Source organism: Clytia hemisphaerica, unplaced genomic scaffold, assembly GCF_902728285.1.
Source record: "Clytia hemisphaerica strain Z4C2 unplaced genomic scaffold, Clytia hemisphaerica genome assembly, whole genome shotgun sequence".
Taxonomy (NCBI): Eukaryota; Metazoa; Cnidaria; class Hydrozoa; order Leptothecata; family Clytiidae; genus Clytia; species Clytia hemisphaerica.
This window is the reverse complement of record NW_027103852.1, coordinates 656,827-673,352: the sequence shown is the minus strand read 5'-3', so window position 1 is coordinate 673,352 and position 16,526 is coordinate 656,827. Positions and strand designations below refer to the sequence as shown.

Genomic DNA, 16,526 nt, shown 5'->3' with positions numbered 1-16,526 from the left:
TAGTGAGTGGAACAATTTGAAATAAAAAAATCTTTAAAATAATTATAATAATGAAGATGAAAATGAAGAAGAAAAAAATGAAGATCTTGTAGAAAAGTGCTATAACTTTCATTTTCACTGGAGAGATTCTTTGATCTTAGGAGATCATCACAGTGAAGAAATTTCATTAAAATATTTATTCAATATAAAGTTATGATACAAAGTTAATAAGTGATTGACCCCAAAAAACAGCAAAAAACTGCAGAAAACAGCGTTTTTAGACGTCAATCAGCTTATAACTTTGTTTGATATCTTTTGACTGAATGATTATTTTTGAGAATTTTTTTCACAGTGATGACGTTCGATAATTAAGGATTCACTTCAGTGAAAATGATAGTTATAGCATTTTTCTACAAGATCTTCATTTTTTTCTTCTTCATTTTCATCTTCATTATTAGAATTATTTTAAAGATTTTTTTATTTCAAATTGTTCCACTCACTAATATCTTTCCAATGATACCAAATTTATAAAGATTGAAGAACTCCTTCAAAAGTTATAGGTAAATGAAAAAAGAGTGCACACTTATCGTGAATAGACTTTAAATTCGAATTTCCCAGGTCATACCCGTCCTGTATACATAAGATTATGAAAATACAGGACGGGTCTCCTGTCTAGGTCACTTTAAGCTCAAATTTCTGATGAAATTAAGCAAAAACGAAATAGGACAAAGTGCCTTTACTTTTAGACGATGCTATCGTCGATAGTAAATGGGAGAAAATTTATGTGCAGATTTTACAGCCATCACGGTGGTTTACGGGAAAAAGTGGCGGTAGAGTTTGAAACACTGTAAACACCTCCGCCACTGCTTACTCCGCCCGGGTTAAACGCCATTTTCAAAATCATTCCGCCTCCTAAACTATTCCCTTTTTAGTGATCGTGTTGTACTTTCCTCAAGCCAAAATTGAATAATCATAACTTAAAATATTCTGTCTTTAGATTTGGTATCATTATGATCGTGATAAAAGTGGATATTTGGAAAAATCAGAACTCAAGGTGAAAGAATTTATTCTGCAGTGTGCTCTTCAAAAGAGATACTGAACGATTCAGCTAGCCTTTTATCAGGTCCCCAAGCGTTTTTCGTGATGGCGTGATTGGCGGGTTTTCAAGTTCGTGATTTCGTGCGATTAAAGATTTTACTGTAGTAGTTATTTTTAAACCTTCTTGTTTTGATTTTATAGGGCTTCATCCGAGATTTTTTACTGCGCTCGTTAAAATTCGATGATAAAATCACACCACAGGTCATCGATGAGCGAACTGAAAAAGTGGTAAGAAATTTTAAGGGGACGTATTAATCACAAAATTTAGTGTAGAATTGGAACGAAAATTAACCAGTGTCTAAGGTCAAGAATTTATTATAGACACTGGATAACCAACAAGCTATATGTCCATTGATTTCTCATGTTCTAGCCTTGTCCGCAGTAATGACATTATTGTTCACTCTCCTTCCTTCATTAAACGATTTTTCATCACATTTTAATCATTTTTTTCATCTTAACACAGTCATTTCAATTCCCAAATGAAAATTAACTTTTCCTTAGAGAGGCGAACGCATCAAAATAATTGCTAATTACGTGTCGTTATGACGTTTCAGTTGCAAGAATGATACGAAAAAATGCTATGTATGAAAAATTGAATGTTGACACCAGAAATTTTCAAAATTTAACCTCAATAAAACCACCGATCCACCACGAGCCTCCAAAATATTTTTATATCACGGTGAAGCCAAGACACCTAAGTCTGATATATGTCGATCTTAGCTCTTCTCAGAAAGATTTTAGAAAGATATCGCTAACTTAAAATTCTGTGTCATTTTAGGTCCTTTGTTTGATTTTTCTTGTCTGATGATGTTTTTGTCACAACAGATTTAATACATGTATCCGTTAAGTATTTTAGCGTTTATTTCCAAATTTTTGGCGAGTAAATGTACAAAAAGACAAGAAGCCCGTTAGGCGTGAAGGCCCAGCAAAAGCGTAATTTACGCGATTTCCAAAAATTCCAAAAAATGTTTAACAAGATTTCAGGAAAGGGATGTCCAAAGGATTTAAAATTTTACTGCGTCGAGCAAAATAAAATGAAAAATAAGTCGACAAGGATAATTCTCCCTTTCTTCATTTCTTAGAACAGGGAAGTGAAAAAATAAACGAAACATAATGTACAGTAGTCAATCAAAAATAAATTGAATGTTGAAAGCTCGAAACTTTCTACCCGAAGGTAAACAATCAAATTCAAAATATCATTAAATTCAACTTCCATAAGAAACAACATCATTGCATGAAAAAAGTTCTAATCTTGTTCAAATTTACACATGAGCTGCATTTTAGTCTACATTTACCATGTCCATATTCCATTTAAAATTAGTATTTATAATGAGGCCCCCCCAGTCGACCCTCAATTCACGTATTCACGCAAAATTTTTTGCCAATTCACGTATTCACGCGCGAAAAAAACCATTTTCACGTTCACGCGCTGATTTTGCTTTTAATTCTTTTGTTAAACGATTGTGACCTTATTGGGCTAAATTTGACCTTTTTATGGCCAATAAAAAGTTTTCTGCAGTTTTTTGACCTTATTCTCGACAGCGTCGACCTTTTAAGACCTCTTACAATTATTGGAGCTTTCATAGGGCAATATTTAAGGTCTGTCTATCACGTCTATCACGTCAATCACGCCAAAGTTACAAAAACTACCTCTCTGACGTACGGTGGTATAAACCCTGCCTGAATTTGCTTTTTAAGGGAGGTAAGTGCAAAGTTAAGGCTTAGCTTTAAGATTTCCCCCCGAATTTTCTTCGTCGCAGGCCCTAAATATATTTTATTTTGAGAATAAATTTAAATCAAGGTTTGGCCCAAATTCATGGTCTGGAAAGTCGCGAGCTTCAAAGAGGTGGTACAACCAGAGGACGCAAATTTCAAAGTTTGACCCCCTGTCTCATTGAAGAAAAGCTGTGGAAAGGAAAAAGCGAGCGAAGCGAGCGAGAAAATTTTTTGACAACTTTGACTCTTTCATTGCTGAGAAAGCAGCCTTAACACACTATTGTTACCCTAATATGCCTTGTTTGGTCAAACAATTCATTCAGAATCTTTGATTATTTTCAACACTGACCATTTACTGTTACAAATCTGGTACGGCGAGTGGCGTACTTGCCTTACACGGTGCGGCGTCACAAGAGTTTTTTTCTGAATGTTCGATGATGCAATCATATAGAATTTTTTAGAACTATCTACCTACTTTTGTAAATTATCGACGAATCAAATACCCTTCACTGGCGGTATCATTTTGTGTACTGCATTTAGTAACAATATAAGCGATTACAGAAAAACGACCATCATTAGCGCCGACGAAGAATATTTTCTCATTTAGACTTTTTTGTTTTGGCTCAAACCACTCTCGCTGAATGCAATATTTGCATCACAAAATGCGTCCTTAGAAAAATAAGGAAAAAATATTTGTTTCTGTTTCAATTTTTGATTATTTTCAATAACTTTACAATGGCAATTGGTCAATATGATATGAATGATTATGCGAGCGAAGCGAGCAAGAAAATTTTACATATTTAGGTTTATTCAGTTTTGTTTTAGACAATAATTTGCTTTTCACGTTCACGCTCAAAATCTCGATTCACGAATTCACGCTGGTAAAATCTTATTTTCACGTTCACGCGGATATCTCAATTCACATATTCACGCGTTGAAAAAGTCCAATTCACGTATTCACGACAGAAAAAAGGGTCATTCACGCGTCACGCCAGCCCCTGGGGGAGCCCCTATAATAATTCTGTGTCGAGTTTGAAAAATCAAGCCGCCAATTCGTAAAACACAACAGATCCAGAAACAACCATATTCACATGTAGCATCATGGAAAAAGTTCCAATCTTGTTCAAATTTACACATGAGCTGCAGTTTAGTCTCCATTGCCATATTCCATTTAATCGGTATTTGAAATAATTCTGTGTCGGGTTTGAAAAATCAAGCCACCAATTCGTTGAACGAGACAGATCTAGAAATATATAACCATTTTCACACGTAGCATCATGAAAAAAGTTCCAATCTTGTTCAAATTTACACATGAGCTGCAGTTTAGTCTCCATTGCCATATTCCATTTAATCGGTATTTGAAATAATTCTGTGTCGAGTTTGAAAAATCAAGCCACCAATTCGTTGAACGAGACAGATCTAGAAATATATAACCATTTTCACACGTAGCATCATGAAAAAAGTTCCAATCTTGTTCAAATTTACACATGAGCCAGGGGGGGGTCAAGCCTCAGGGTACTAAAGCATAGCCGGTGGGGTGGGTGTTTTTCCAAAAAAAATTTGATAAGTACCCGGGTACTTTTTGGATGGGTGGGGAGCCAAGTTTGTTTAATTAAACAAGTACCCGGGTACTAATTGGGTAGCATTTTGAATTTGTTCTTTCATTTTTCTGACTTATTACAGCTTTTCAAAAAAATATTGGGAGATAATGTCACCTAAATTCTGCCAAAATAGTCACATGGGCTAGATTTCTACACTTTGATACCACCAGGTAAAGTAGAAAACTCAAAAATTCTGATTTATATCCTATCTTGGCTTCTTTTATTTCAAAAGCTTTCTTACGTTATTACATTATAGTTGTGGGTTTACTTCTTTATTCAGCTTTATTAAAAAAACCTGTTTAGAAACTTTCTTGTTTTTTTAGCCATTTTCGTATTATATTATTTTGTTTCTATTTACCACAATAGGTTGCTTGATTGCATGCTTTGACCTGATAATAACTTCTCAAAGACATTCTGAGTGGGCACTCACAACAAAGCTCAATGAAGTTTAGATTAAAAGTGTTACAGATTCTCGTTTTTAAAGTGAATTTTACTTGGGTCTATTGCAACTGGTTATATTTAGTTTATATTAGTTTCTTATTTTATGTTTAGTTTTGCTAATTTACTCTGGTTTATACTTTTTATATTTCGAGATATTTCAGAAACTAGATCTTTTGTTAAAACTGTTCTAAGATTTTGTAAGATTGTGAAAAAGTGCTTTTACATTGTTTTCATCTGTTTTCATGTTTAAAAAATAAGGCAATCAATATACCCGAATGTATTACTGTAAATTACGCCTGGCTTATTAGTTGGGCTAATAGTAAAGGAAAATTTAAATTAACAGTTATAAGGGTGGGTTTAATTTCGATGAGTGTAGAATTGAGAAAGATTAATAAGTAATAAATTTATTTTTTGTAGGTATAGGGTCTAAGAAGGAAAAGTCCTTAAGTACCCGGGTACTTTTTGGGTTGGTATGGGGTCTAGAAGAGAAAAGTCCTTAAAAGTACCCGGGTACTTTTTGGGTGGGTATAGGGTCTAGAAGGGAAAAGTCATTAAGTACCCGGGTACTTATTTGGGTGGGTGGTATGAGTCAAAAAATTTTTTAGATAAGTACCCTCTCTAGGCTATGCTTTAGTACCCTGAGGCTTGACCCCCCCTGCATGAGCTGCAGTTTAGTCTCCATTGCCATATTCCATTTAATCGGTATTTGAAATAATTCTGTGTCGAGTTTGAAAAATCAAGCCACCAATTCGTTGAACGAGACAGATCTAGAAATATATAACCATTTTCACACGTAGCATCATGGAAAAAGTTCCTACCTATCTTGTTCAAATTTACACATGAGCTGCAGTTTAGTCTCCATTGCCATATTCCATTTAATTGGTAATTGAAATAATTCTGTGTCGAGTTTGAAAAATCAAGCAACCAATTCGTTGAACGAGACAGATCTAGAAATATATAACCATTTTCACACGTAGCATCATGGAAAAAGTTCCAATCTTGTTCAAATTTACACATGAGCTGCATCTTAGTCTCCATTGCAATATTCCATTTAATCGGTATTTGAAATAATTCCGTGTCGAGTTTGAAAAATCAAGCCACCAATTCGTTGAACGAGACAGACTTAGAAATATATAACCATTTTCACACGTAGCATCATGGAAAAAGTTCCAATCTTGTTCAAATTTACACATGAGCTGCATTTTAGTCTCCATTGCCATATTCCATTTAATATCGGTATTTGAAATAATTCCGTGTTGAGTTTGAAAAATCAAGCCACCAATTCGTTAAACGAGACAGATCTAGAAATAACCATTTTCACATGTAGTATGATTGAAAAAGTTCCAATCTTGCTATAATTTACACATGAACTCCATTTTAGTGTTCATCAGCAAATTCCAGAATCAAGTCTTTTTGAAAACAAGAAACTAAAAGTGAAAGTCAGAAATTGATTTAAGGTATAGAATTTTCACTCAGAAAGCTTTATGAAAACTATAACATATGACAGAATGTTGAAAAAGTTTACAAAAAAAAATCACTACAAAGTTTCTTTGGTTTGAAAGTCTCTTGACCACTAAAGCAAAGAAAATGTTCAAGAAAGTAAGAATCAACACATGAAATCAATCTCCTCGCTTCAACCGCCATCTTGTATCTGTTTTGTTTTGAAAACGTTTGTTGTTTAAGGAGCGCGAAATCAGAAAATATATCTTTTTTAGCCAGTACCCGACTTTCGCAAGCTTTTCCCTCTCCAGACGGCAAAAAGTGTGTTACTGGTATAAAGCGCCGTTTCTACCAAAACGGACACACAGAAGGAAACACGGAAAAAAAATAGTGACACTCTCTTTAAAGGCCCACTCGCTAGCGCTGGGCCAATAAAGATAGTAGATGCCTTGGAGTTTTTACAAGATGCTTAATGATTGGTCATTTTTAAACAAAGGGATGCCGCGTTCTTTGGAAAAAGTAATAAAATCGTTTGTCTCGACATTTAACGACCAACAGAGTCATCAAAGAACTTGTAAAAACTCCAGCTTGACCCAAAGATAGAGGACTTTTTAGAAATGAGATTATTAATCATTTTTCAAAATCAGAGAACTTCGAGCCGCCATGACAGTTGTCCTTTGCGGACAAAGCTAGATCCTCGATTGTTTTCTTAAACAAAAGAAAGACAATGCTTCGCTCTCCACCGTTTTATACGTTGTTTATCCAGTGTCTATAGTAAATTCATGCTAGGGCCAACTTTCTTCTAGTTGTTTGATTATCAGCTAAAAGATCCAATGTCAACAATTTGGAGAGTTTTATTACTCATTATTACTCATTAAAGATTGTGCGACTGTTTTCGGACAAAAAAAAGCAGTCGAAGTAGACAAAACTTCCGCGCTGATTGCATTTTGTCTGGATTCATAGATTCGGACTGTTTTGTTGTCGGACTACACGCTTTTTCTTTTATAAGAATGGTGTAAATCCATTTCATCATGGATATTCTTAGCTTTTTTGGGAAAATCATCCTAAAATATTCTTACAGCATTCTTAAGTTACGATCCTAATTCAGACTAGATTTAACATTTATTACATACGTCTCAAGCACAAAATGACATTTTTGTGAAAGGAGTGAGCCTTACTTGGGGGTAATTGACAATTTATAATTGAAAATGCTCTAAAAATGGCATTCTTAGCTTGAGTAACAAAATTCTATGATGGTGATATTCTTAGCATTATTCTTAATCTTTTAGCCATTTTCATCATGGACATTCTTATAAAGTGTATTCTTATAAAAAAAAGCGTGTAGTGAGGCGCACCCAATTAAATTATTATCTTCATTTTTTAGCTAGAAACATTTGATAAAAACAAAGATGGAAAAATCGAAATCTCAGAGCTTGCAAAGTAAGTTATAATCTGCAGTGGGATACTGTAACTTCTGATAGACGAATAAAAGAGAGTTTGTGTTCGTTGAAAAATATATTTGTGAGAGGAAAATTATATATATGATATCAATAAAATTTCCAGAAAATTGCATTACCTTATCAGCCCTTTGTACACTGGCCCTTATTGGCATTATTTTTGGGCTCGTGTAGTAATAAGGGCTGGCGTAAAAAGGGCCAAGATTTTGCAATTTGAACCTAAAAGCGGTGTTAATTGTCTATCATTATTTCTCAATTTAAAGGATTTGAAGACGTATGATTCGAAGACGAAAATTATCCATTGTTTTACTCCATATATAAAAATTCAGTGAAATATTTAATATATTTTAAAATGATTTTAAAGTGAATTTCGATGGAACTTTCAACAGTTTACTACTGAAAATGACATTTTAATGTAAATTTTAATATAAAGCATAAGTAGCCATTTTTACAAATTTTGGCGTTATTAACGGCCCTAATTGGCGTAAGCCCAAAATTAGGCTGTGGCGTAATAAGGGCCGGCGTTTAATTAGGGCCGGCGTAAAAGGGCCGATAAGGTAATTGAAAGTTTTCAAAAGATTTCAAGGATGTGCAGATACTACGAATCAAAAGCCTTCCTTCCTATGGACGCATGCAGCGGAAAACAGAATTTTTAAAGAAGGTTTGACAGTGGATTTACGCGATTGACAAATTGATTCCTTTCCTCTTTTTTTTTTAGGTTTTTAAATGTGCAAGATAACTTTCTGATGAAGTTCAAAAACGTAAGTTTCAATGCATCTTACACGTTTTTTGTTATATATAAAAAAACATCCAAAATTTTTAGCGTCTTCGGATGTATTCTATTCACTCTTATTCTATTGTGTTGAAGCACCCTCCGTTTCACCAATTCCTAAGCTGAGTCTGGACTAAAATTTACTGGTACTTTAATGGGATAAATTTTCGCGGGGATTTTGGTGTCATTCGCGAAATTAGGTCCCAATGGAAATCTGGAAGGGCGTAATCTGCGAAATATTTTTATACAAAACTAAAAAAAATGTCAAATAACTACTTTTAAAATGTTTACTAGCATCAAAGAAGCACTAAAAATGCGTATACTTCAACAACCAACATGCATGGTTTGACATTAAAAGGAACAAAATCATGAAAATATTGTCTTCCAATAGTGTCATTCGCGAGATTAAGTTCCCGCGAGATCTCAATATTTTGCAGATGAGCTCAACCGCGAAATTTAATCACCGCAAAAATTTATCCCAGCTTCAGATGTCTTTTTCCTGGGTAAAATGTCTTTCGATATGACATTACTTTTACAACAACAGACTGGTTGCAAAGGACGTATTGCTTAGGGATGAAATAAAATTTTTTAATAATTTTGTGATTGTAGTGGTGCATATCAAGAATATTTATTGCAATCCTAAATCCTCCAAAATCAATGTACAGATCCTATAACCCTTTGTCCCTCAAAAGGTTCCAATATTTATTGATATGTTTAGGAGAACGATGCATTATCGGCAGAACAATTTGATGCCATATTCAATCATTATGATACAGTAAGGAATGCATCATTGTTTCGTATTCTTTACCGCAATCCCACAACTTCTCTGGTCTAAATTCTTGATAAGATCTTGGCAAGATCTTGGTCAGACTTTCTAAGATCTTGTCTTGTAAAGTCTTGCTTTTTCTTTTATGATCTTGGAAAAATGTTCTTGTAAAATATTAAAATATTATTATTCAAAATTTTGGATTTTGGATTTTCTTGGCAAGATCTTGGTAAGGACTTGAAAAGACCTGACATATCACAAAATTATGCAGGATCTTATCAGAACTTACAAGATCTTGTACATTTTATTGACCTTGTGCACTAGTGAACAAAACTTTGAGTTAAACCATAGTGTTTTCTATACGATACACACACTCGCTATCGTAAACCCCCTTCTCACAGACCCACTGGGAACCCTTCCCACTGGAAGAATTGGCAAAAATATCGTCCCCCCAGTGGAAAATTATACTCTAATTTTTGTTCTCGCTGAAAATAACCAGATATTTAAATTCTTACTGCAAAATGTTGTGCTATTTTTTCCACCCCCTGCTGAATTTTCTGGCTAGAAAACAATGGAATTCATGTCCCCAGCCATAAAACATGGGAATATCAATCCCCATCGAGTTTTGGTTCGTTATTTACCCCCATATCCCCTCTTCTTTGCGCCAACATTTTTTAAAGGAGTTATCAGAGGATTTTTGATATTTGGCTTAGAGATACCTTTTATGGTCCAGAGAGACACCTCTAAATCTTTTGACCCAATTTTTTCCAAAGCTGAGATATTTGACTTTGAAATCTCTAAAAATGAGACTTTCTATTGTTTTCAAGTAAAAACTTTGAAAATTCAAAGTCGAATATCTCATATTTGAAAATAATTCAAAAACTTTGGATGTGTTTCTTAGGACCATAAAAGGTATCTCTAAGCCAAATATAAAAAATCCTCTGATAATTCCTTTTAAAAATGTCGGCGCAAAGAAGAGGGAATATGGGGGTAAATAACGGACCAAAAATCATCTGATAATCCCATTAAGAATTGAAATTATCGTTAGAAATTAAAACTCTTACCTGAATGAATAAATTTCCTTCACTAGGATGGTAATGGTTACATTGAAGATGTTGAATTACTCGCCTTCCTCAGAGATTTACTGCAAAATAAACGACGGGTGAGTTAACACTTGATTATTTATTCCCCGGAGAGGGGGGCACTCAAGGTAAATGACCTACCATACGTGCAGCCCTTAAGGGTATATTTTTCCAAGCTTTCCAAAGTGTATTCTAGGGTCTAAATCAGCAAAGATGAGAAAATCTGACCATATTTTGCCTGAAAATTTTTCAAGAAAATGCACTGTTAGGGTCGATTTTTCGCCCAAATTTGTTCAAAATTTTGCAAAATTTTCTCTGCACTGTAAGGGTCCGATTTCAAAAGGCCGCACGTACGGTCGTTTTTGAATCGAGTGCCCCCCTGGGATTTATTCACGTCATTAAAAATATCGAAATCTGGAATGAGCCATTGTCATGATGACGTCATTTGTTCTATGGAAAACACCCAAAATATCCGCAATCACCCCCTATTATCTAACTTGCGCATTCTATTCCTGAATAAAAACTATTCACTGATACTTTTAAGCGGAATTATTTAATAATGCATAGATTTAGAGGCCAGGAAAATACGTTTACCGCATCCTTATAAAGCAGAGTTTTGAAGCCTGTACCAACCACCACGGGAAATTTTTTCATATTTCGAGCTTTTAGTAATAAATTTGGCGAGGTTAAGCTTTTCGTTAAATTTTTGTCTGACTTTAAAGTCTTCTTCTTTAATTTTGTTTCCACATTTTTTCAGGATCCAACCAGTAAAGATTTAGAAATGTATCGAAGTTGCATTTTGGAGATTTCAGATAAAGATAATGATGGAAAACTATCAAAAGCTGAACTTAAAATTCTATTAATCCCAAACAAATAATTTGTGGAAAAAAAACTAAAAAGTTCTTCGAACACGAAGCTCTCATTTCAAGTGACCAAAAAATTTCATCGAATTATGGTAGAAAGATTCGGATAACAGAGAGTGTTTTTTGCGACTTTCCAGGCTGAGGTGACCAATCTGTTAATTCGAATTAAAGAAATATTTGAGTAATAGAGGTTCGAAAATAGAGGGAGTCGATTATAGCTTCAAGCACTTTAATGAATTCAACTTGTTCACGCGAGATCCTTTTTGAGATTTTTTGAAAAAAAATTTACACCAACTGTTGATAGGATATTGATTTTTCGAAGTACCGAACCCCCTGGATATCCTACTTTATTAGTAAAGACCCCCTGGATATCCACTCCTAAAAAATGCTCAACCCCTTGGATATCCTCTCTTATAACGATGCTAACCCCCTGGATATCGTATTTTTTATTTGAAAACACACTTTACCCCCTGGATATCCACTTTTGAACAAAAAATCGTTATCCCCCCGGATATTCGATATCCTCAACAGGCCCCCCCCAACAGACTATTTTTGGAAAAGCCCATTATAGAAAGTTACAAAACTTCAAACTTTTGAGAGGGAAATGCTGAAAAGCAAGAGGATTTTTCTCAACACTTTGTAGTTTGTTTTTTGTTTAAAAGTTTACTTTTTAAAGCGGATAACTAACCTTTTCATTTTTCGGAGGTTTCTAGAAATGAAACTAAGAAAGATTGTAGATATTTAACATATTCAAGGGTCTATATACTCTCTGCGTTATTAACTTAGGTGTATATAATTTATTACTATAATATTTTTCTGAGGGTATTAGTATCCTGATCATAAACACAATCGAGGAGCTAATAAAGTGGAATATACAAAATATATGACGAAGTTTTGGTTTTTTTTTCGCTTCAGAAGAGTACCTGATTATTGAAATTTCTGTTATTGTGAGCGTTAACTTAAATCTGGTTTTTATTTTTATTGTATATTATTGGAAAGATTTTATTTTTTCAAATGCCTTAAATTCACATATATGCAGAAATTATTGTAAGAGTAAAATGTATAGTAAAATTAATATCATCATAGATTCAATATACATTTATTTAAGATTTTAGCTTTATATTTTATTTATCTGAATAAATCCAAAATGAGTCAAATTAGAAAATGACATTTTAATTTTTAATGAATAATTATTTACAAAATAATAAAATAAGAAAAAACAAACAGAAAACTAAAGTCTGTTCTAAAAAAATTGACAATCCGTACTTTTTCAAACATTGCTGCTGAGCCTCGTATTGGAAAGATAATATTGAGCGGCTTGATGTAAGATTTGTAGAATTTCTGAAAAGAATGATGATTTTTTCTACTCGATCAAAAGTTACCACCCTCAGAAAAAGGTCGGAATGGGCCATAAATTGCTAAAAATGGTCAAGATTAACCGGCTATAATTTTTGACCAAAAAAGAAATACACCTTTGAAATCGGCGGGGTTTAAAAAAAGTTTCAGAAAATTGTTTTTTTTTAATTGAAAGCCGAGTTGGGCTTTTCGAGAAAAAAATTGAATATGGTGGATATAACAATTTTCAGTGATTTACTCTCCGGACAAAGTGACTTTTGGCTCCCCAGACAACGGGTTTACCCCCCCCCCCGGACAAGCATCAGTTGACCCCCTCGGACAACCCAAATTACCCCCGGACAGAGCAAATTTACCCCCCCCCCGGCAAGGCAAATTTTGATGATTTTTCGCTACCCCCCGGACAATATATCCTCCACCCCCATACGGACATTTTCTGGAAGAGCCCAATCAGTCAATTTCACTCTAAATCTGGTAAAAGACAGCCAAATGTACAAAGTGGATCCATCTCATCGCACAAAATAAAACCAATGTCCTTCTTTTGTATATCCATTGTTAGAATATAAATCATCGCACTCAAGTCTTTTTAACAGAAGCGTCGCTCGACTATTATGATATATAAGATGATCATATATGATATTATAGTCATCCATTCCCATGTGATTTCCATATGCGTAAGGACAATCACTGATCCAAATAGAATCATCATCAGGGTAGACTTTCAGAGCGTCTGGACAATTCCCTGTATTCAACCAATTAATTCTATTAAGACATGCATCGCGGAATCGCATTCCAAATACATTCAATTTATTAGTAAAATGTACAGTTCTTCCATGCCATTTTTCGGTGCAATAAAAACGAAATTGTGTGATCTCACCGATGTATTGCTGCAGTCGTTTGATTTGGTCGACTCTTAACATGAAATTACCACTGGAGATTTGTCCGAGCTGATGTATGTCAGTAATCATAGTACTTGCTAAATAAGGGTGTGGACTTTGTGCAGTTGTTACCAAGTTTGTGATGGCCATCCAGCCCCCTATAATAAGAATTAATTGTTTTATTCAAGTAAATAAGGCGACAGGGTAGAAAAGTCGGTATTGTATTTGCTCTGCAATCCCGGGTCACCGCAAACTCAGCAAACAAATAGCATATAGGTAATCTCCTCTAAGCCCATGTTCGCACGTGACGGTTCCGTTTTGCTCCAAAACGAAATTAAGCCATTCTATTGGTTGCATTCAAGTGTTACGTCACTTCTAACCAATAGAATGGCATCATTCTATTGGTTAGAAGAATTTAACATAAGTTGATTGTTGGTGACATTATTCTGAATGCAGGCAAGGTGACTCTCAAAGCCTTTCCCAGACGCAGACGCGTATGGAAACTAAAAGAGCCTGCTATATGTGAGGATTTCTGTGCAAGTGTTAATGCGAAATTGCAAAATGTTGTTGCTTCTAATGATATTGATGAATCCTGGAAGAATTTGAAAAACTCTATTCTTGAATCCTTTGATACTTCCTGCGGTTGGTCAAAACCACATCAAAGACGCAGGGAAACTTGGTGGTGGAATGAAAGGGTTGATACTGCTGTTAAGGAAAAAAGAAGACTTTGGAAGATCTGGAAACGTGGTGGTCAGAAAGAGCCATATCTGGCTGCTAAACGCAGGGCAAAATCTGAAGTTTACCAGGCTAAAAAAGATGCTTCAGTTGAAAGGTTTCGTAATTTGAATGAGAAAGATAAGCTTAACCATGTCTTCCAGCTTGCTAGAAAAATGAAGTCTGAGAATCAAGACATTGTTGGTGAAAAGTGTATTCGTAACAAAGAAGGGGATATTGTATATGATGATGCTTCAAAGTTAGAGGCCTGGAAACAACATTATGATGGTCTCCTAAACTCTGAATTTGCCTGGGATGAATCTGCTCTTCCAAACGCAGATCCCATCATGGGTCCCTCAATTGAGATAACTGAGGCAATGGTACTCAAAGCCATTAATCGGATGAAATCTGACAAATCCGCTGGGCCAAGTGGCATAGTTTCTGAGATGCTTAAGGTCTCGCGCGATAGTGTTGTCCCGAAACTCACAACCCTTATAAATTTGATTATTCGCGAAGGTAAGGCACCTGATGAATGGAACGAATCGTACATCATTAGTTTGTATAAGGGAAAAGGTGACTCCCTTGATTGTGGTAATTATCGCGGTCTCAAGTTGTTAGAAGTACTGCAGAAGGTACTGGAGCGCATCTTGGAAAGTCAGGTCAGAGAGCAAATCTTAATCGACTCCATGCAGTTTGGTTTTATGCCTGGTCGTGGAACAACAGATGCCATATTCATCTTACGACAACTTCAAGAAAAATATCTTGGAAAAAAGAAGGACAATTTTTTTGCCTTTGTTGACCTTGAAAAAGCCTTCGACCGTATACCACGGAAAGTGCTGTGGTGGGCCATGCGAACTCTTGGTGTTTCTGAATGGATTGTAAAAACGGTTCAGGCTATGTACAATTCTCCAAGATCTCGTGTTCGCATCAATGGTAAATTCAGCGACGAGTTTGACGTAAACGTTGGTGTGCATCAAGGCTCAGTCCTGAGTCCTTTGCTATTTATAATTGTCATGGAAGCTCTCTCTCGGTCATTTCGTACCGGTTGTCCTTGGGAATTACTATACGCAGATGATTTGGTTATTATTGCAGAATCTAAAGAGGAGCTTTTGTTCAAGCTAACCCAGTGGAAACAGGCCATTGAGTCAAAGGGTTTACGTGTGAACACTCGGAAGACCAAAGTAATGCATTGCAAACATGGTCTGAGGGAAAGGCAAAAGACAAGTAAATGGCCTTGTGGTGTTTGCTACAAAGGAGTAGGGAGCAACTCTATTTTATGCCGCCAATGTAAAAACTACATTCATAAACGATGCTCGGGCATAAAAGGGCGTTTAAGGGAAGATTTTAACTATGTTTGTCCTGCTTGTCTAAATCCTATTATTGTACCTCCCTCCCCTGTGTTTTCTATAGACGGTTCAGATCTTGAGGTAGTACCCCACTTCTGTTACCTAGGTGATATGATTGGGGACAATGGAGGCTGTTTTGATGCAATTACCTCAAGGGTGAAGTCTGCGTGGAATAAATTTAGACAGTTGTTGCCAATTTTGACTAATAAGAGCATCCCATTGCAATGTCGTGGTCGTGTCTTTACTTCGGCCGTAAGGGGTGTTTTGCTTCATGGAAGCCCGACCTGGGCAGTCACGGTTGATGACTGTAGTAGGCTTGTTCGAAATGACAACGCGATGGTTCGTTGGATCTGTTCAACTCGTCTGGCTGATAGGATTTCGATGACCCAGCTTAGAGAAAGACTTGGTATTCCATGTATTGAAGACTTAGTTTCCCAAGGTAGACTTCGTTGGTTCGGGCATGTGCAGCGTATGCACGACGACTGTTGGCAAAAAAAGATGCTCACTCATGTAGTGCAAGGGAAATATGTTGGCAGACCAAAAAAGAGATGGTCGGACAATATCAATGCGGACATGAAGTCCCTCAATGTCAACATCGACCTGACAAACGATCGCATTGCATGGCGTACGGCCATCAAAAGAGGAAGGCGTCCAACCCCAGCTGCTGGGAACAATGGACGATAAACCGTGCAGTAAGTAAGTAGTAAGTATCATTCCGTTTCGGAGCGAAACGGAACCATCACGTGCGAACATGGTCTTAGTGAAGAAACTGGGAGCTGATATTAGTTGTGGTGCTTATTATCAGCATATAATCTCCAAGGTCTAGCGCAAATAGAAAAGGGGATACACTTTCTCCCAACTTTTGACAAAAAACATTTTTGATGACGTCACGCATCATGCCAAAAGTGAGCAAAACCCCGAAAATTTCGTTTGTTCTTACAAATGGCTATTATATTTTAAGAAAGTTTTTAGAAATAATTCTCCGAGTTCAAAATGCTAAATTTTCTTAAATATTCAATA

The 16,526-nt window shown here is 35.6% G+C and overlaps 1 protein-coding gene across 1 annotated transcript; it reads left to right on the top strand.

Moving 5' to 3' along the window:
• The first annotated feature begins 728 nt into the window (after nt 1-728).
• LOC136807856 (secretagogin-like) lies at nt 729-11,229 on the top strand. Its single transcript, XM_067064476.1, has 8 exons — nt 729-743; nt 977-1,033; nt 1,219-1,305; nt 7,660-7,715; nt 8,451-8,493; nt 9,223-9,279; nt 10,361-10,432; nt 11,110-11,229. The coding sequence occupies exons 1-8, from the start codon at nt 729-731 to the stop codon at nt 11,227-11,229; spliced, it is 507 nt and encodes a 168-aa protein (XP_066920577.1).
• The last annotated feature ends 5,297 nt before the right edge of the window (nt 11,230-16,526 follow it).

Bases quoted from the DNA above. Each gene is read 5' to 3' on its own strand.
- LOC136807856 (XM_067064476.1), top strand. The intron at 7,716-8,450 runs GTAAGTTATAAT...TTTTTTTTTTAG, and splicing joins GAAATCTCAGAGCTTGCAAA to GTTTTTAAATGTGCAAGATA. The intron at 9,280-10,360 runs GTAAGGAATGCA...TTCCTTCACTAG, and splicing joins TATTCAATCATTATGATACA to GATGGTAATGGTTACATTGA.